Source organism: Balaenoptera borealis (assembly GCF_965194805.1).
Source record: "Balaenoptera borealis genome assembly, chromosome: 5".
NCBI lineage: Eukaryota > Metazoa > Chordata > Mammalia > Artiodactyla > Balaenopteridae > Balaenoptera > Balaenoptera borealis.
The window spans coordinates 13,947,151-13,967,195 of record NC_138862.1 but is presented as its reverse complement, the minus strand read 5'-3'; the positions used below and the strand labels follow the sequence as shown (position 1 = coordinate 13,967,195).

Sequence of the window (20,045 nt, the reverse complement as noted above, 5' to 3'; positions counted from 1 at the left end):
CCTTGAGCGCTCCCCAGCCACTGTGACAATCAAACACGCACCCCTACAGAGCCCAACAGCAGAACCATCCCAGCTCGGGAACCACAGCCCTGGAGCCTTTGGTGTCAACTGTGAAGCCGTGAGACAGAAAACAACTGTTGGGTCAGTACAAACTGGAGAGTCAGAATCAAATCTCCCACATTCATATGGTTCCTTTGATAAGGCTACACTTTTACCCCAAAAAGACTCAAAAAGATTTTTTTTCAAAAGTACTCACTGGCAAAAGAGAAAAAAAAAAAAAAAAAGAAGGAAAAAGGAAGCTGATTTAACTCTGCCTATACTCTGGGATGAGTGGGGATGGAGGAAGAAGGGTTCCTTCTTGGAGGTGACAACCACAGGCTGGCTGTACAGGTGTCTGAGATTCAGATTTACACTGTGTCCTACATTCTGGAGGCTCCGACGTCTCAGTCTGCTCGGGCTGCTGTAACTAGGACCGCAGACTGGGTCGCTTAAACAACAGACATTTATTTCTCTCAGTTCTGGAGGCTGGAAGTCAAAGATCAAGGTGCCAGCAGACTCTTTCCTTGGTGAGGCCCTTTCCCTGGCTTGCAGACGGCCGCCACCTCACTGGGCACCCACATGACCGCTCTCTGTGCGTGCAAGGAGAGAGGGGGTGAACCCTGGCCCCTCTTCCTCTTCTTACAAGGACCCTAATCCAGCTCGTAACTTCGTCTAAACTTAATTACCTCCCTACGGCCCCCAACTCCTAATAACCCCCTCACATCAGGGGTTAGGACTTCAATACAGGAATTCAGTCCGTGATCCTCAAGATGAAAAATTGCCATGAAGTTGTTCTAAATTTGTATTCCAAGGGCATCTGGCAGAAGCCAAAACAAGTCTGCTCTAGAGGGATTCATCCTTAACGACGGGATCATATTAATGGTCAGACATAAGCTGGGTCAAACAAGAACCTATAATCCATTATTATAAACACAGGAGAACCAAGTCCCCACGAGGGAGAAGCAACAGCCTCAACAAGCAGCAGATCAGACTCCCGAGGAATAATACCGCAATTATCAGATAGAGACTGTCAAAACGAGTACGCTTTAAAAAAAGGGGGGCGGGGGACAAGAAAAGAGAGACTTTCAAAAAAGACCAGGTAAATTAGTAAATTTTTTAGAAATGAGAACTATACTCACTGAAATTAAACACTCAATGGATAAGAATAAGAGTTGAAGAAAGAAGCTAGGACGGCCTATCTGAAGACATTATCTCACTACAGCACAGAAATTCTCAAATGCTCAAACTCTCAACACAGAATTGTATTTCAAGCTAAAATAGTATTCAAGAAGAAAAATATAATAAAAATCATTTGACAGAGTGAGAAAGTTTACTGATACAGAATCTCGCTAAAGAAAAAATTCTCTAAAGGATGTACTTTGGGTGGGAAAATATATATACACACACACACACGTATAATCTAGTATACAAGGTTACCAGAGAGATAAATAGAGAGCTGATAGTCACACAGGCAAGTTGTAGTGTATAAAACAACACTCCACACACATCCAAAAAGGCATCTGGAGGTAAAAAATACAAGATGAAACTAAAGCAATGGTGGGCGATTGTATTTAAACCATTTCATGGTCCTTTTATGCTTCAAGTGCGAAGTAAAAAGAATTTGGTCCTTGTTTTGTTAGAAATCATGTTAAAATTTTAAGGGCAACCACTAAAAGAATAGAATTAGACTGTATAAGTTGAAAGGGGAAAGTGGAGTTTAGAAATTCAGCCAAAAGAGAGTACAGGAAAGGGCAGGAAGAACAAACAAGATCAAGACAGCAAAACACGATGATAGAAATGAGACAAAATACATGGATCTTCTAAATAAATGTAATGTAGACTAAACTCAATATTTAAACTTCATGTTTAGATAAAACCCAAAATAATGTCATACAAAGCCCCACCTATATGCTTATAGGAAAGAAATAGACCTAAACAAAAAGACACAGAAGATTGAAAGTACAGGGATGGAAAATATATTAGGCAAACGTAAAGAACGCTCTCCAAATGCCAGACAAAATAGATTTAGTCAGACTATAGAAGACGTAAACATCAAGAATTATTATGCTTGATCCATGAATTTTAAACCCTATTCACAAGGATTAGCAGTTTATGCAAACAGCCCACATATGAGGCCATAATACAAATCTCAACAAATGCCAAAGAATCTGAATTCAGACAGACCACACTGGCAGCATTATTTTTGGAACTAAATTTGTTATGAAAGAGCAAAAGGCTAGTAATACCAAAGACAGTTTTAGAGAAGAAAAACAAGACTGGGATACTTTCCCTACCAGATATCAAAATGTATTTAAAGTTACAATAATATAAGGCAGTGCAGAATTAGCAAGAAGACAGGCTAACAGAACAGAGAGTCCCAGAAACAGCCCCACCCGTGTATGGAAGTGTGATGTACAGCAGATGTGTCACTGCAGATCCAGGGCAAAAGAATGGAACATTTGATAATGTGGCTAGGACAGCAGATTACCCACATGGGAAAATAAAAAGCTGAACCCTAACTCACATCATTCACAAGAATCAGTAACAGCGAGGTATAAACCAGAAAGTGAACAGTCCAAACTATAAATCTTTCAGAAGGAAATACAGAAGAAAATGTCTGTTGCCCAGGGGAGAGAGAAGGATTTCTGAAACAAGATACAAAAAGCACAAATCCTATAAGATAGAAAATCAGATTTTACTAAAATTAAAAACTTCTCTTTGTCAAAAGGCACCATAAAGGCAATAAGATTTATTATAGACTGAGAAAAGTTATCTTCAACACATATAACTGGCAAAAAATATTAATATCTAGAATATAAAAGAAGTCCTATGAATCAGTAACTGTGGGTCTATCTGATTCTAAAGTATATATTCTTTTTTTACCCTGTTAGCTATGTTTCTGCCCTTAACTGAAGATAAAAATTAACAAAATAGGAGAGAAAGAGAAAAGGCAATGCAGTTGTGGTAGACAATCGGCAAAGACGGCAGTGATGATTCCTCCCATCCCTTTAAGCACGGATCTTTGTGTCAATGTCCCCACCCCATGAATTTGGGTTGGCCTTGTTTGTGACTTGTTTTGGCCAACAGAATGTGACATAAGTGGTGATATATGAATTCTGAGCTAAGGCTTCAAGTGGCTTTGCAGGTTCTTGTCTGGTCCCCCAGGAACCCTGGACCCACCGTACAATGAAACCCCCAAGCTAGCTTCTTGAGGATGAGAGACCTCAAGGAAGGAGGGGTCCAGCCAAACAATCACCAAATATGTGAGTAAGGCCATCTTAAACCAGCCCCAGTCAAGCCCAGATGACAAAGCCACAAGCGTGACTGAGGCAAGGAGAGCAGAACAACCGTCCAGCTGAGCCCGGCCCAAACTGCTGAGCACAGTGAGCAAATTAAATGGTTGTTTTGGGCGGTTTGTTACCTAGCAGTAGATAGCCAACACGTGGTTAGGGGGAACTTAGTCATCCAAGAGAGCCAGAGGGGCAGGAATTGACAGTGGTGCCCGTCAAGAATGCTGAAGAGAGACACTGGCATGGCAGGAACAGGGAATCCAAACCAGGAAAAAGTCCTTTTTTGCTCCCACACTTCAAGGCCTTCTCTGAACACTTCCCAGCTGAAGAGGCTTATAGAACACCATTGTCGAGTTTCTATGCAACCCCATACACACACAGATTTGCGACTTCCTACTCTTCCTTTACCACAAGAGACCTTCCTCTAAGAGCAGACCCTGAAGGGATTATTCCCTTTGTCGTGGAGGTAGCTGTCCCCATTTAATTACCAGTACACATGCAGACGGCTCCAGAAAGCTGAAGACAAGGCTGAGAGCTGGCTGAGGAAGTAATCAGAGCAGGGAACTGCCTGTCCCACTTCACTCTATGCCCAGCACTTAGCACATCACCACCTGGCATAAAAGAGGCGCCAGCAACACGTGGCAGCACAGAGAGGAAGCAGGGCCAAAACTAAAGAGACAAAGGATGAGCAGGGGTATACAGTGGAGAATTATTCAGCCATAAAAAGGAAGGAAATCTACTCTTTGCAAAAACATGGATGGACCCTGAGGGCATGATGCTAAGTGAAATAAGTCAGACAGAGAAAAGCAAATACTGTATGATCTCACTTATGTGTGGAATCTAAAACAAAACAAGCAAAACAAAAACAAAAACAAACAAAAAAAACCTCACAGATACAGAGAACAGACTGGGGGCTGGCAGAGGTAGGGGGTTGGGGGGCAGGTGGGTGAAATGGGTCAAAAGGTATAAATTTACAGCTATAATACATAAGTCATGGGGATGTCATGTACAGCATGACGACTATAGTTAATAATACTATACTGTATATTTGAGAGTTGCTAAGAAAGTAGATCTCAAAAGTTCTCATCACAAGAAAAACAAATTGTAACTATGTATGGTGATGGGTGTTAACTAGGCATTGTGGTGATCCTTTTGCAATGTATACAAATATCAGATCATGATGTTGTACACCTGAAACTAACATAATGTTATTCTACCCCAATTAAAAAAAAAAAAAGATGAACAGTGGGTGGGCAGTCTCAGAGAATGAGGAGGCACAGGGCAGGGCTGAGGCCCAGCAGGACAGGACCCATAGGCTATCTCAAAAGCTGCCATAAATAACATTCATTGTTGTGAACAGGTGTGATCATTTCTCTGCTTCTTCAAATTATTTTCACATCATAATGTGATTGTTTTGTGACGGAGGAAACCTTTGCTGCTAGCACGTCCCACTCACCGTTAGCCGGATAGACAACAATGAGGTTAGGAGCAGTACAAACACATGAATGTAAGCTTACATTTTGATTTATCTTTGATTTACTTGGATGAGACGCATTCACTAAGGCTCCATTTAAGCCCATGAGGGACTTAAATTTAATGGAGGAAGGAAAAAAATCTTTGCCTTATGAGATACATTAACAATGTAAGTTAAACTAGCAGATTCTCCAATTCAAACATTTCCAAAGAGGAACCAATCATAACTAATTATTGAGTGAAGAAAATGAGGGGAAGGGAGCAAGAAAAGGTTTAGACACGGCCAATAAAGACATTTAGCTGGAATCCAGTCATTAAGCAATGGTTTTGCTTTTCAGCCATTTTACTGTCACAGAAGAATAAGAATTCCATAGACACACTCATAACATATAAGATCGGCATAAACACTTGCCCCTCCCCCAAGCTAAGAAAACAAAACCAAAACAATTATAAAGGAAAAAAAAAAACTGGGGAGAGCTAAATATACACTATTAAAAAAAAGAAAAAAAAAGGAGAAACACTACAATTTTAACTTGGGAGACAAATAATAACTTCTTTCCAACCAAATTTCACAAAACCCCAGTGTCTGTTTCTCTACAGAGAACATTTTTTTAATCCAAAAAAACTGTAGATATATAGTCCTTCCCAAGCCTATCAGCTTGTTGTGAAACTCAAATAATATATAATCCACTAACGTTCTTTAAAATTATACAAATGGAGGCTCTTATCTCTGAAACGACATTTTTTTCCACACACAGGACTCAACGGGTGTCATTAATCAAATCCAGCTGGAAATCAGGCCTAGGCGTTAGGGTTTCCCTAGCAGGGCCCACAGAAGCGGGCCATGTGCTGTGTGACAATAAGCATTGCACACAGTTTACAAAACGCACATGGCTCCAAATTTTATCGACAAACAACTAGAAGGCCATGTGCTACTGGTATCTGTGAGACTTCAGTGAATCTGGAGAATGGGACCATATCTGTTTGTAGGAAGGTAAATCTGTGCAGTTCCTCTTTCTTGGCTGCCCCTCCTGCCGTCTGGTTGTCTTCTGTTTGCAGAATGGAGCACCAGACAATCTGCGTGGAACATCAGCCCGAAATAGAACCTTGCATTTCACAGGCACTGCAGGGAAGCAAGCACTAGCCTGGCAAATCAAAGGCTGCTGAGTGCTTAACGACTCCTCGCTCTGACCAAGATGCCTTGGCTCTCCTGGCTGTCACAGAAGCCTTTCCTGTTACAGCAAAGGGTGCTTAATCTACTTCCTGCAGGAGGGCTATCTGTGCTCGCTGCGGCTTGCGATCTTTCACTCAGCATCAGACAGAGTAAGATCAAGGGGGCTGACTCTCCAAACCCAAGGCTGGCCCTAATTGTCTTTAACAGGTAGAGGCCAGTGCTAAAGTCAAATGAATGTGAGCCTTAAGGACAGAACTTAAAGTGAGAGAGACAAACAGACATTTTGAAGCCTTGGAAAGATACCATGGATGCCCCTTGAATTATGATTCTTAGAACTTCCATAAAATTGGGGGCTTTTGTTTTTCTGAAACTTACTTTTAAAATAATTTTAGATCTAGATTTGCTTTCCTATTATTGACGTTCACTGTAATAGTTCCCTAACTGGGGAGTGTAGGTATATACATTCTAATCAACCAGGCCAGTTCTTTCAACTGGAGACTTTGCCCCTGTGGGGACATTTAGCAATGTCTGAAGATTATTTTTGACACAACTTGGGGGGAGGGGGTTAGAAACGACTAGCTGAGAGTTGTTTGTAGGAATACTGCTAACGTGAAGGCACAGGACAGCCTCCCACAACAAAGAATTATCTGGCCCCAAATGTCAGTAGCACCAGATGAGATCAGTATTCAAAATAAATCACACAGGAACATTACAGAGGCTTTTTGGAAAGCTCACAGAAACAGAGTTTTGCAACTTCCTATGCCAGCTTCCCCTTCACTTCAGGCTCTTTCTAAAATAATAGCCACTGAAGGAACTAGCTTTTTGCCTGGACCCCCTTCCCCCATTTTCTTACCAGTCTGTACCTAAACAACTGTTGAAAAAAAAGAGAAAGAAAAAAGATGAAGAATAGCCCCAGGAAGATTTCAACAAGGACACATGGATGGCCAATGGCCAAGAATGGAAACTGAGTCTTAGAGAGAACACTTAGGATGGAATCTATTCTCCAGTCCCTGGCTTTCCAAGCCAACAAGGCAATCCAGTCACCATGTGTCCCTCCTATACTGAGGAAGAGGAGGATAAAGAAGATCACCTACCAGGTTGTCATTACAAAAATACCAATGAAGCAGACCACAGAATGTTATCCACAAACACCCCTGTAGATGGTCTGCATGGGACCATAAGGATTCCAATCATCTTACCATTCCACCCAGATGAAAAAAAGAGGATCAATAACTAAGAATAGTCGGTGACCTAAGGGAGTAGCCTCCAATCTTAGTGGCACGTTAGAATCACCTAAGGATTTTTAAGCAACCATCCAACACGTGCAAACCCAGCCCCGACCTCAGACCAAGGGAATCATGATCTCTGAAAAGGGGCTCAGGGGTCTGAGCCTTCTAGACTGCAGAATCTACTTCTTTCTACCTGGGGAAGGAAACTACCTTAAGTATACTTCATAAACTTAGTTATCAGACAATCCACCCGGTGCAGATTGAAGTGGAAGACAGGACAGCGAGGAGATCAAAACCGAGCAGCCTCAGGTTACAAGCTAGAGAACCTCCCCATCCCCACAAGAGACTGTGCTTTGAATGCATAACATTTGAGTACCTCTTAGAACATATTCTAAACACTTCACTTTCATCACTCAGTCATTCCTCTCAACAACCTCATTTGACAGTGGTGTGGTACGATCCCCATTTTATGCACAAGGACACGGGGCACAGAGAGATCAAGCGTAATCTGTTCAAAGTCATGAAGCTAATAAACATAAAAATAGGACTCATTCCCAAGGAACCTGGTTCCAGAGCCCACTCTTAGGCACTAGGTAGTGATATTTCTACCTCGAGGAAACAAACCTCTCCATAAAAAAGGCTTCAGAAATAATCCAGCCCTGAAAGCTAATCACATATTTCAATCAGAATTCTCAGGACAGGATCAAGGCCAAGTCTGCATACTTGGACTTGTAAAATGGGGCAATCCACAGGCCCAGCCTCCTACAGACGGGCACCAGCCAGGGTGCCTGTGGACACGGCCAGGCCCTCCATCAAGGCTGCCTTACATCCACTATGACCACCCTAAGATGGTCCCTGCATCAAACCTCAACTCCGTCACTCAGGAGGCTTCTTATTTTTAGTTACTGCTATATTTAGATGAAGGCTATAGTCTAGCCTGCCCATTGTACACATTTTCTCAGTTGTTTTCTATTGTCACTGCAGCTGTCTGTGCACACTGCTTTATAAACTCTGCCTCATTATGGAACCATCTTTCAGGTTATTTTATCCTGTTTACTTGCCCCCTCTTTTATCTTGCACTGTTAAATAGGGACTAGGAAATGGCAGCAACCAGAAGGCAGACACGCTGAGACGCAGGTGGGGAGCCTGAGTGACTGCTTGCCTCCAGGCAGTCTGATGGGGCCGCCACTACCGAAGAGCATTTGAGAATTCTTCTGGAACTTAGTAATGTTGAAACCAACTTAGAAACTGTCCAGAAAACCCACACTGTGACTTTACTTTCATGCTGTATTCTTGAACCAAGTTGATTACCTAACTTGACCAAGCACACTTGGTTCTGAAGGATTTTTGATCCCTACAAGATATTAAAAGGTGAAGCAATTAAAAAACATTGCTAAATGTTAAGTATCAGGACAGAATCATGTCATAGTCATCATTATAACTTTCAACATCCAGATTAATGTCTGGCACAGAGCAAATACTTAAGAAATGTCAGTTCCAAGTTATGATCTGGAAACAAATAACTAAATCTTCTACAGACGATTCCAAAATAAAAGTTTTAATGTGGTTTAAACAACAGTAGGTTCAGTGGATGTAGCATGCAGATTACAAAGGTGTCTGGTCTGAAGGAGGATGTTAAGGTCAGCTGCTGACAGGATAGGGCTACATATACAAAATATACTCAAATATTCCCAAAACAGACACCTATGTACAAACACATTTTTAAATTTAAAAAAATTTTTAATAAAAGGCCTTAAAACTTGGCAAACTGTGTGCACGTGCAAACGCACGCACACACACACACAAATCTTTTTTCAAAAGAAAGAAATCTATCAAAACTATGATTGTGTTTAAAGGAACAAATCATGAGCAATTTCAATCACACTTTATATCAGGGGTCTGTAAAGGGCCAGATAGCAAATATTTTCAGCCTTGCAGACCATAAGTCCCAGTCATAACTACTCAACTCTGCCATTGCAATGGGAAAGCAGCCAGAGACAAAACATCAATGAATGGGTGTGACTGTGTCCTAATAAAACTTTATTCACAAAAACAGGCCATAGTCTGGATTTGGCCAGTGGGTCTTAGTTTGCCAACACCTACTTTATATCCATAACCCACAGGAAGGGCTCAGACAGGAAAAAAAATCCAAAAAAGGTTGAGTACACACTGTTGTTTGTAGTATGTACATCCAGACCTTAGAAAGTCCTTTCAATAACCTAATCTAACACAACACGCCTTACTCAGTCATTTTACAGAAACCACTGTGAACGGAGTTTTACGGGATTGAGCCTGCCATCTTGTGGTCACATAAAAGAACAACCTTCATGGTATCCATTCCCTATCATTAAGGGTACACAGCTCCCTGTTTAGATAAAGACAAATATCATATGATATCACTTACATGTGGAATCTAAAATACGACACAAATGGACCTATCTGTGAAACAGAAACAAAATCAGGGACATACAGAACAGACTGGTGGTTGCCAAGGGGAAGGGAGGCGGGGGAGGAATGGAGTGGGAGTTTGGGGTTAGCAGATGTAAGCTATTATATATAGAATGGATAAACAACAAGGTTCTATATTCAATATCCTGTGATAAACCATAAGAGGAAAGAATATGAAGAAGAATGTATATATATATATATATATATATATGTATGTATAACTGAGTCACTTTGCTGTACAGCAGTAATTAACACAACATTGTAATTCAACTATACTTCAATAAAAAATTTAAAAAAAAAATTTTTTAAAGGGTACACAGCTCCCTGGGGTCCTTTTGTAAAGATGGGATTGGCGTGTGGGTACTGCAATGACAAAATGAGTCAGAAGTCAACAGTAACTAAGTGTGATTGATTCTCTCGAGCCTCAACTTGTCAAATTCTCCTAGGGAACCACCCAATAAAAGGATGAACTGTGTCACAAGGCTTCCGCTTGTGATTTATTCTTACCAAGCCAAGCTTCAGAAGGGACTTTGAAAAACAAGAATACTCAGAGTACCTACACTCAGAAGTGGAAAATGAAGACTTTTTTTAAACCCGAGTTTTAAAGAGAAAATAAATCCCAAACCCCAGCTTACCAAATCAACCCCAACTTTAGAACCAGGTCATGGTGAGGTAAATGATAGCCGTATCTGTTCCCCTGTGGCCTTGCTCCCTGATTCTCCCGCTGAACAAGAATGGGCGCCTGTGTAGCAAGGTGAAGAAAACCTAAGTCTCGTACCAGGAAACAAACTCAGGAGAAAGAGAGACGCAAGCAAGTAGGAAGAGTATAACAGGAGCAGGGCCCATGTGAAGGATGTCTTTGCAGGGTCCTGGGGAGCTTGGTGGGGTGCCAGGAAGGCTTCCCAGGGCAGCTGTTCCTTTCTGAATGAGTATAAGGTTGCCAGAGGGAGCGGGAAGAAACGTGCAAACAGGAGAAGTGGCAGATGGGGCGGGGCAGGGCAGGGGGTTCCACCCGATGGGCGCTTGTCCAGACTCTAGGTCACAAGGGCCCAAGAGAAAAGTTGACCAGACACCAGTTCTGGGCATATTTCCACTCTGGGCATCTCATCCCACATCTTCCTCTTCCACAGAAGGCAAAGCAGGGCTGGGTGATTTGGGGGATGGCGCCATGGAAGGCAGGGAGCCCCAGCATCTTAAGTGACTCCTGGCACTTCTGTGTCTCCGACTCTCTGTCCACAGCCAAGAGACAGTGGCCTCTACCCATTTATCTTTCTCCCAAATGACAAACAACAGCAGCAATGATAAAGCTTTCCATTGCAGCCAAACAGTAGTTCCACCAGCACAAAAGTTCCTGGCCCCTTTGAAATTTCGACAGGAAGCTCAGTAATCTGCTCATCTTACTCACACATCTTAGATGACCTGCCAGATGCAGGAAATCCACAGAAATACGCAAGCCGCATGGGCAGCCTCCGAGCGGCAGCCCGGTGCACAGCCATACCTGTGTTGCTGGTGAGAAAGGCGAGAGGGTTCTCGCTGAGGTCGGCGGGGCCGTCCAGCCGGAGAGGCGGGCTTCCCAGCAGCTCTGCTCCTCCCTCCAGCTCGGGGTAGGTCCTCACCAGGAGGCCCAGGGACAGCTGCGCGAGGAAATCTCTGAGCACAGAGGCATTCAGGGTGCCCGCGGCACGATTATTGATCTCAAGAATCTCATCTCCCGCTTTCAAGCCTGCCAACGCGAGACGGAAAATGTTTAATGTCACACACGCGTAAAAGCAGCTGCAGCATCAAATCAGATCACAGCATCTTAGATGCCCTGTTTCGAAAGGGCACACCGAGCTCTCCTGTTATAGGTGTTGCTGCAAACAGGCCGTAGTGCGCAAAGGGGAAATCATCGGGTGATCAGGTGGGCTTTGGTTTTGGAGGGTTCTAGACTGGGATGTCACAGTATGCCTATCCCGTCCTGAATACACCCGCTAAACAAATTTATTCCTTCTTGAGTCTATGTGCTCTAAGCATCTGCCAATTGCTCCTCGCAAATGCTGATTCTGGCTATCGTCCTAGCATTTCGAGGGGAAAAGATGGAGAGGCTCCCTGACTGCGGCAACTTCCATGCCTTCTTGTGCTACGGCGGACACGTGTGCACAGTCAGCTGAAGTCTATGAATCATTTCTACGGAACCAAAATGCAGGCATCGCCTCGGCTACAACCACTGAAGGTCATCTCATTCCAAACACACTGAGAGACGATAGTTTACGGAACCAAATGCAATCGTATTTTCCCCTCCCCCACCTTTTATTTGAAACTACATCAGGACCTTGGGGTGAATGGCCTTTTGAAGGTCCCCAAAGGTTCTGCTACTTTTGCAAAGCATGCTGGGGAGTTGCCGAAGCTTGGGACCCAGAGGAGCGGCCGTGAACCAGCCCAGCCTAGGAGAACAAGAACTTGGGACTGACCCGGGGCAGGTCCACCTGACATTAAAAGAACATTCCAGCAGTTTGAGAAAGGGAGAGATTAGGGAAGAACAGGAGAGGAAATAAGGTTTCCCTTCAGTTAAGAAGAAGAAGGGAGTCTGATTCTTATTTTCTAGACTAATGTGGAAAAACAAACTTGAAAAAGGGAGCGACTGAAGGGCAGAGACAAAGGATGAACTGCCAAACACAAAGCCACAGAGTCCCTCAGGCACCCGCAGTTCTCACTCTGATCCCACAGAAAAATAACTCCGCAGAGAAGTTCTCACTTCCCAACTTCACCGGGTCACACCTATCGGCCAGCTTTACTCAGGGTTCCAAAATACTTGAAATCAATTTTCTATCATAAAATACTCCAAGAAACATCGCAGGTGAGGAGGCAATGGGAGAGAAATGAGAAGGTTTTCCTCCACGTCAGAGGCAGAATTCTGGGAGACTAACCATTCCATTTTTTTAGGTGAAAGATTTTGGCATCACAGCATTTGAATTGAAAACACAAAATTTCCACATGTGAAAGGCAATTATTGGTTTTTAAGTGTTCTCCTGGAGACAATTCTTTTGGTTAGATATTAGAGGAGGTAAAATAAGGAGAAAAAGAAGAAACAACTTAAAAACTAAAAACATCTGCAAGTTTTTTGTTTTTTTAAAAGAATTTATAGGTTTGCGGGAATTCCCTGGCGGTCCAGTGGTTAGGACTCTGGGCTCTCACTGCCTAGGGCCTGGGTTCAATCCCTGGTCACAGGGAACTAAGATCCCGCAAGCCACTCGGGCAAAAACTAAATAAATAAAAATAAAATAATAATTAAAAAAAAGAATTTCTAGGTTGCTGTGACTGGTTGAATAACAATGTGTAGTGGGTTGAAGGGTGGACCCTAAAAAGATATGTCCATGTCCCCAAACCTGGGAATGTGAGCTTATTTGGAAACAGGATCTTTGCAGCTGTAATTCAGTAAAAGATCTTGAGATAAAATCATGCTGGATTATTTGATGGGTCCTAAACCCACTGAAAAGTGTCCTTGTAAGAGACACACAAAAGAGAGACACAGAGAGAAGAGGAGAAAGTTATGTGAAGACGGAGGATGAGATTGGAGCAGTGCTGCCACACCTGGAGCCTCCAGATGAAGGAAGAAGCAAGAAAGGATTCTCCCCTAGAGCCTCCCAGGGACCACAGCCCTGCACACACCTTGGTTTCAGACCCTGTCCTCTAGAACTGTGGGAGAATACAGTTCTGGCTGTTTTTTTTTAAACATCTTTATTGGAGTATAATTGCTTTACAATGGTGTGTTAGTTTCTGCTTTATAACAAAGTGAATCAGCTATATGTATACATATATCCCCATATCCCCTCCCTCTTGCACCTCCCTCCCACCCTCCCTATCCCACCCCTCTAGGTGGTCACAAAGCACCGAACTGATCTCCCTGTGCTATGCGGCTGCTTCCCACTAGCAATCTATTTTACATTTGGTAGTGTATATATGTCCATGCCACTCTTTCACTTTATCCCACCTTACCCTTCCCCCTCCCTGTGTCCTCAAGTCCATTCTCTACGTCTGCATCTTTACGCCTGTCCTGCCCCTAGGTTCTTCAGAGCCATTTTGTTTTTGTTTTTGTTCTTTTAGATTCCATATATATGTGTTAGCATACGGTATGTGTTTTTCTCTTTCTGACTTACTTCACTCTGTATGACAGACTCTAGGTCCATCTACCTCACTACAAATAACTTAATTTCCTTTCTTTTTATGGCTGAGTAATATTTCATTGTATACATGTGCCACATCTTCTTTATCCATTCATCTGTCAATGGACACTTAGGTTGCTTCCATGTCCTGGCTATTGTAAATAGAGCTGCAATGAACATTGTGGTACATGACTCTTTTTGAATTATGGTTTTCTCAGGGTATATGCCCAGTAGTGGGATTGCTGGGTCATAGGGTAGTTCTATTTTTAGTTTTTGAAGGAACCTCCATACTGTTCTCCATAGTGGCTGTATCAATTTACATTCCCACCAACAGTACAAGAGGGTTCCCTTTTCTCCACACCCTCTCCAGCATTTACTGTCTGTAGATTTTTTGATGGCCATTCTGACTGGTGTGAGGTGATACCTCATTGTAGTTTTGATTTGTATTTCTCTAATGATTAGTGATGTTGAGCATCCTTTCATGTGTTTGTTGGCTATCTGTATATCTTCTCTGGAGAAATGTCTATTTATGTCTTCTGCTCATTTTTGGATTGGGTTGTTTTTTTTTTTTTTTGATATTGATCTGCATGAGCTGCTTGTATATTTTGGAGATGAATTCTTTGTCAGTTGCTTCATTTGCAAATATTTTCTCCCATTCTGAGGGTTGTCTTTTCGTCGTTTATGGTTTCCTTTGCTGTGCAAAAGCTTTTAAGTTTCATTAAGTCCCATTTGTTTATTTTTGTTTTTATTTCCATTTCTCTAGGAGGTGGATCAAAAAGGATCCTGCTGTGATGTATGTCATAGAGTGTTCTGCCTATGTTTTCCTCTAAGAGTTTTATAGTGTCTGGCCTTACATTTAGGTCTTTAATCCATTTTGAGTTTATTTTTGTGTATGGTGTTAGGGAGTGTTCTAATTTCATTCTTTTACATGTAGCTGTCCAGTTTTCCCAGCACCACTTATTGAAGAGGCTGTCTTCTCTCCATTGTATATTCTTGTCTCCTTTATCAAAGATAAGGTGACCATATGTGCGTGGCTTTATCTCTGGGCTTTCTACCCTGTTCCATTGATCTATATTTCTGTTTTTGTGCCAGTACCATACTGTCTTGTTTACTGTAGCTTTGTAGTAGAGTCTGAAGTCTGGGAGCCTGATTCCTGCAGCTCCGTTTTTCTTTCTCAAGATTGCTTTGGCCATTCGGAGTCTTTTGTGTTTGCATACAAATTGTGAAGTTTTTTGTTCTAGTTCTGTGAAAAATGCCATTGGTAGTTTGATAGGGATTGCACTGAATCTGTAGATTGCTTTGGGTAGTAGAGTCATTTTCACAATGTTGATTCTTCCAATCCAAGAACATGGTATATCTCTCCATCTGTTTGTATCATCTTTAATTTCTTTCATCAGTGTCTTATAGTTTTCTGCATACAGATCTTTTGTCTCCTTAGGTAGGTTTATTCCTAGGTATTTTATTCTTCTTGTTGCAGTGGTAAATGGGAATATTTCCTTAATTTCCCTTTCAGATTTTTCATCATTAGTGTATAGGAATGCAAGAGATTTCTGTGCACTAATTTTATATCCTGCTACTTTACCAAATTCATTGATTAGCTCTAGTAGTTTTCTGGTAGCATCTTTAGGATTCTCTATGTATAGTAGCATGTCATCTGCAAACAGGGACAGCTTTACTTCTTCTTTTCCGATTTGGATTCCTTTTATTTCTTTTTCTTCTCTGATTGCTGTGGCTAAAACTTCCAAAACTATGTTGAATAACAGTGGTGAGAGTGGATAACCTTGTCTTGTTCCTGATCTTAGAGGAAATGGTTTCAGTTTTTCACCATTGAGAATGATGCTGGCTGTGGGTTTGTCATGTACGGCCTTTATTATGTAAGTTCCCTCTATGCCTACTTTCTGGAGAGCTTTTATCCTAAATGGGTGTTGAATTTTGTCAAAAGCTTTGTCTGAATCTACTGAGATGATCATGTGGTTTTTCTCCTTCAATTTGTTAATATGGTGTATCACATTGACTGATTTGTGCATATTGAAGAATCCCTGCATTCCTGGGATAAACCCCACTTGATCATGGTGTATGATCCTTTTAATGTGCTGTTGGATTCTGTTTGCTAGTATTTTGTTGAGGATTTTTGCATCTATGTTCATCAATGATATTGGCCTGTAGTTTTCTTTCTTTGTGACATCTTTATCTGGTTTAGGTATCAGGGTGATGGTGGCCTCGTAGAATGAGTTGGGGTGTGTTCCTCCCTCTGTTATATTTTGGAAGAGTTTTAGAAGGATAGGTGTTAGCTCTTCTCTAAATGTTTGATAGAATTCGCCTATGAAGCCATCTGGTCCTGGGCTTTAGTTTGTTGGAAGATTTTTAATCACAGTCTCAATTTCAGTGCTTATGATTGGTCTGTTTATATATTCTATTTCTTCCTGGTTCAGTCTTGGAAGGTTGTGCTTTTCTAAGAATGTGTCCATTTCTTCCAGGTTGTCCATTTTACTGGCATATAGTTGCTTATAGCAGTCTCTCATGATCCTTTGTATTTCTGCAGTGTCAGTTGTTACTTCTTTTTCATTTCTAATTCTATTGATTTGAGTCTTCTCCCTTTTTTTCTTGATGAGTCTGGCTAATGGATTATCAATTTTGTTTATCTTCTCAAAGAACCAGCTTTTAGTTTTATCCAGTTCTGTTTCTTAAGCCACCCAATTTGTGGTAGTTTGTTATGGCAACCCTAGGAAACTAATACAGGACCTACCTGAGTGCGCTAGTCTCAGTTTTAATAAGTGAGAGCAGGGGGCCCAGCAGTGGTGGGCAATGAAGTACCTTGTCAGGGTCCTTCTGTCACAACCCCACTGTGTAACAGCTCTGTGCCCGTGGGCATGTTACTGAATCTCTCCCAGCCTCAGTTTCCTCATATGTAAAGAGGGGCATGGATTAAATGAGATTCAACAAAATAATCCACATAAAACTCTTTGCACAGCACTTGGCATGTGGAAGATATTCAAGACATTAACTCTCATTATTAATATTTGATAGAACAAAGAGGAAAACTTTTTTTGGAATTTTTGAGCCTACTCAAAAATGATCCCCACCACCCACGGTAGAAGTTGTGAAGCATCTAATCTATCTGTCTAGAAAAATACAGCACAGAGCTTTCTCTGTGTCCTGTGGAGCCATCTGGAAGACACTTAGATGACAGCAAAGAAGATGCCTGATCCCAACCTCAGATGATTCCAAGAGCAGAACAATGGGCCAAACAGGCCCAAGATGAACAGAGATAAGTGTAAACACAGTTTGGCTCCAAAAGTCAGTTCTACAAGTACAGCCAACGTGAGATCCAACACAGAGCAAGAGGTAGGCAAGAGAAAGCAGGAATATGGGAATTACCCATCAGCCCATCACAGGCCAAAAGCCCAAGGTGGCTAAGAAAAATAAATAAAGTGTAGGTTCAATTAATGCAAACAGAATATTCAGATCTAATTTAGGCTGCGTGCCACCAGACGCCCCTTGGTTGCACCACATTCTGGTCATTTTAAGAAACACTAAAATCTGGACCGTCCTCTAGCAGAACTAGCATCTGGATAGTGTCCAGAGGGCAATGACCAGAGGTGTATTCTACATTCTAATGAATTGTTGAAAGATCTGGAAGTGTCAAATGTGGAAAAGACTTAGCAGTCGTAACATGAAGCACATCATGAACACCAATGGCTGGCTATAAACGAGGAGGCAAAGAGTGAACAGAAGCTGAGGGAGAAGGATGTTTTATAATCAGAGACGTCCACAAAGAGGCCGTATGGTCCACAGCGAGCTCTCCTTATCGGGAAGTCTTCACATAGCGGTTACGTTTAACATCAAATACCTCAAGTACCTCTCCCGACACAGCCCTCTGCAGGCCGGATACTGGGAATAGTTTGCCACCCAGGTGGACAAGTGGGCATCACTCTTGCATCTGCAGAGAGCAGTGCTATATGGGGCAAGGGAGTTGCAGCAGACGACCGTTTGTTTTTATCTAACACCAGTGTTCCTGGATTCAAAGGACTAAAACAGGATGTGACTAAAACCAGGGCAGCGTATTTCCCCACCCCCGCACGCCAACCGGCACACTCGTGCTGAAAGAGATAAAAATCAGATTGGGGTTTAAAGGGGAATAAGCCCCGTCACCTCTGCTCTTAGCTGAGATACGCTTTGAATGCGTCAAACTCTGGCCTCCGGCCTGCCTTTGGCCTCGAAAATATGGAAGGAAAATGAAGGAAAATCCTTGTCCATGGCCGTTAGCAGTAGATAAATTACTTGAACTTTGTTTCCGATTGGGCACACTTTTGCCATCTCTGTGCAGAGCCAAGTCTGTGGGTAGCACTTCTCCGGTGCTGACAGCACAGGGCAAAGTAAGCTGCACAGGGAGTTTGTAAGCCATGAACACCCAGAACTAAGCTGCCCCAGAACATGGGAGGAGGTGGGAAAGGTAGGCAGGCATTCCATCCTCTCCCAGCTGCTCCACTGTCCTCTAGCAGAACAGATACAGGTATCACATCCAAGTGTAACTGACCAAGACATGTTGGACTTTTATATTCAATGGGCATTATTTTGCTACTGCCTGGATGAAGCTAAAAATTCCATAGCAAGAAGAATGAAATGAAGGTGGATTTTAAGCCCTACCTACCTGCCCAATGCATTTACAGTGAGTATGGTGACTTGAGAACGTTCCCCCCAAAAGTCATGTCCACCCAGAACGCGACGTTATTTGGAAATAGGGTCTTTGCAGATGTAATTAAGTCAGGATGAAGTCATACCAGAGTAGGGTGGGTCCTAAATCCAATGCCTGGTGTTCTTATAAGAAGGCCATGTAAAGACAGAGAGACACACAGGAAAGAGGGCCATGTGAGGACAGAGGCAGAAATTAGAGTGATGCAGCTACAAGCCAAGGATGCCATGGGTTACTAGCAGCCAGCAGAATCTAGAAAGAACCGTGAAACAGATTCTTCCTGCAGAGGCTCCAGAAGGAAACAACCCTGCCAATACCTTGATTTCAAACTTCTGGCCTCCTGATGAGAAAACATCAGGAGGCCAGAAGTTTGAAAGGCCTCTGTGTGAGAATACATTCTATTGTTCTGAATCACTCAGTTTGTGGTAATTTGCTACTGCAGCCCTAGGAAACTAACGTAGGAAGCAAAAAATCTAGGTTGAAATGATTCTCTCAGAGTAGAAAAAGTATGGAGAGCTGGGGTTCCACAAGTAGCCTAGACAGACAACACTATGAGCCCTTGTAGGGCTGCAGGCAGGGTGTAGCAGAGAAGAGCTCTCTAAGGAGGGCAGGAAGTCAGGATCCTGAACCCCTAGGTTCTCAACTTCTACAAAGATTCCTCTATGAATGGCAGCAACAGAACATGAAGGAGCTTTGCAAGCTCAGGCAAAGGCCAGTGTCAGCTTCAACCAGTGCAGACCAAAGCACAGAGGGGTCTTCCCGAATAATCTGCTTCAAGAAGATCCCTGGGACCTCCATTCCATCCCAGATGGTAGGGAAGGACAACCACTTCTGATTAGAAGGGAATTTCCCATCAACCCCATGGAGATGGGCCCAAAATCAGATTTAAAATCCAAGAAGGCAACATTCCTTGCACAATTGAGCTGATGGAAATAATACTCGAATTCCCTGGAAGAGTTTTCGATGAGACAACATTTAAATACTCTTCAGGGGTGAACCTTTGGGCATATCCTTCTCATCCACCAACTAGAGAAACCCAAAAGGGAAATGAAGACAGACAAGTCAAGACAAGACACTTAGTAACTTACCTTTCTTGGAAGCTAAGCCAGTTTCCTTTACACTATTCACGTAGAGCCTTCGAACACCATCTTCTTCCACAGAAGAAAGTGAAAAGCCTAGGAAACAGAGACAGCCAGGTAAGGCTCACACCCTCTGAGTGTTGAGAGAACAATAAGAAGAATCTGCTGTGAACTAGCTATGTTCACTGCTTGGGGTTATAGTTTTTCCTTGTTCATATTGTTTCACAAAGTAGAAAAATGTATGTTTAGATCACTCTAAAAGAAGTCACTGTAAAAATTAATATTACCAGGTACATCTATCTTCATACAACCTACCTATCAACTCAAATGGAAGAAAATGATTTTGTTTTACTCTGCTTGCTAATAAATGCCATAGTTTTGCTTTTTTTCTCACAGTTCCCTCCATGGCACAAAACAGAAGCAATCAGCTTATCTCATCTGGGTCCCCTTGACTTTTTTCAGCAAATCTATGTCCTAG

General features: G+C 42.4%; 1 protein-coding gene across 11 annotated transcripts in view; it reads right to left on the bottom strand.

The window, feature by feature from the left end:
* TIAM1 (TIAM Rac1 associated GEF 1) overlaps positions 1–20,045 on the bottom strand; it is a 204,372-nt gene that overhangs the window by 45,042 nt on the left and 139,285 nt on the right. For 10 of the 11 annotated variants that reach the window (XM_082393649.1, XM_082393653.1, XM_082393659.1 and 7 more), the window contains 2 exons: positions 19,577–19,663; positions 11,152–11,376 (listed from right to left, as the gene is read on the bottom strand). In XM_082393649.1, the coding sequence (XP_082249775.1) occupies positions 11,152–11,376; positions 19,577–19,663 (312 nt within the window). The remainder of the gene's footprint in view (positions 1–11,151; positions 11,377–19,576; positions 19,664–20,045) is intronic. The other variant, XM_082393656.1, reaches the window with a different exon arrangement.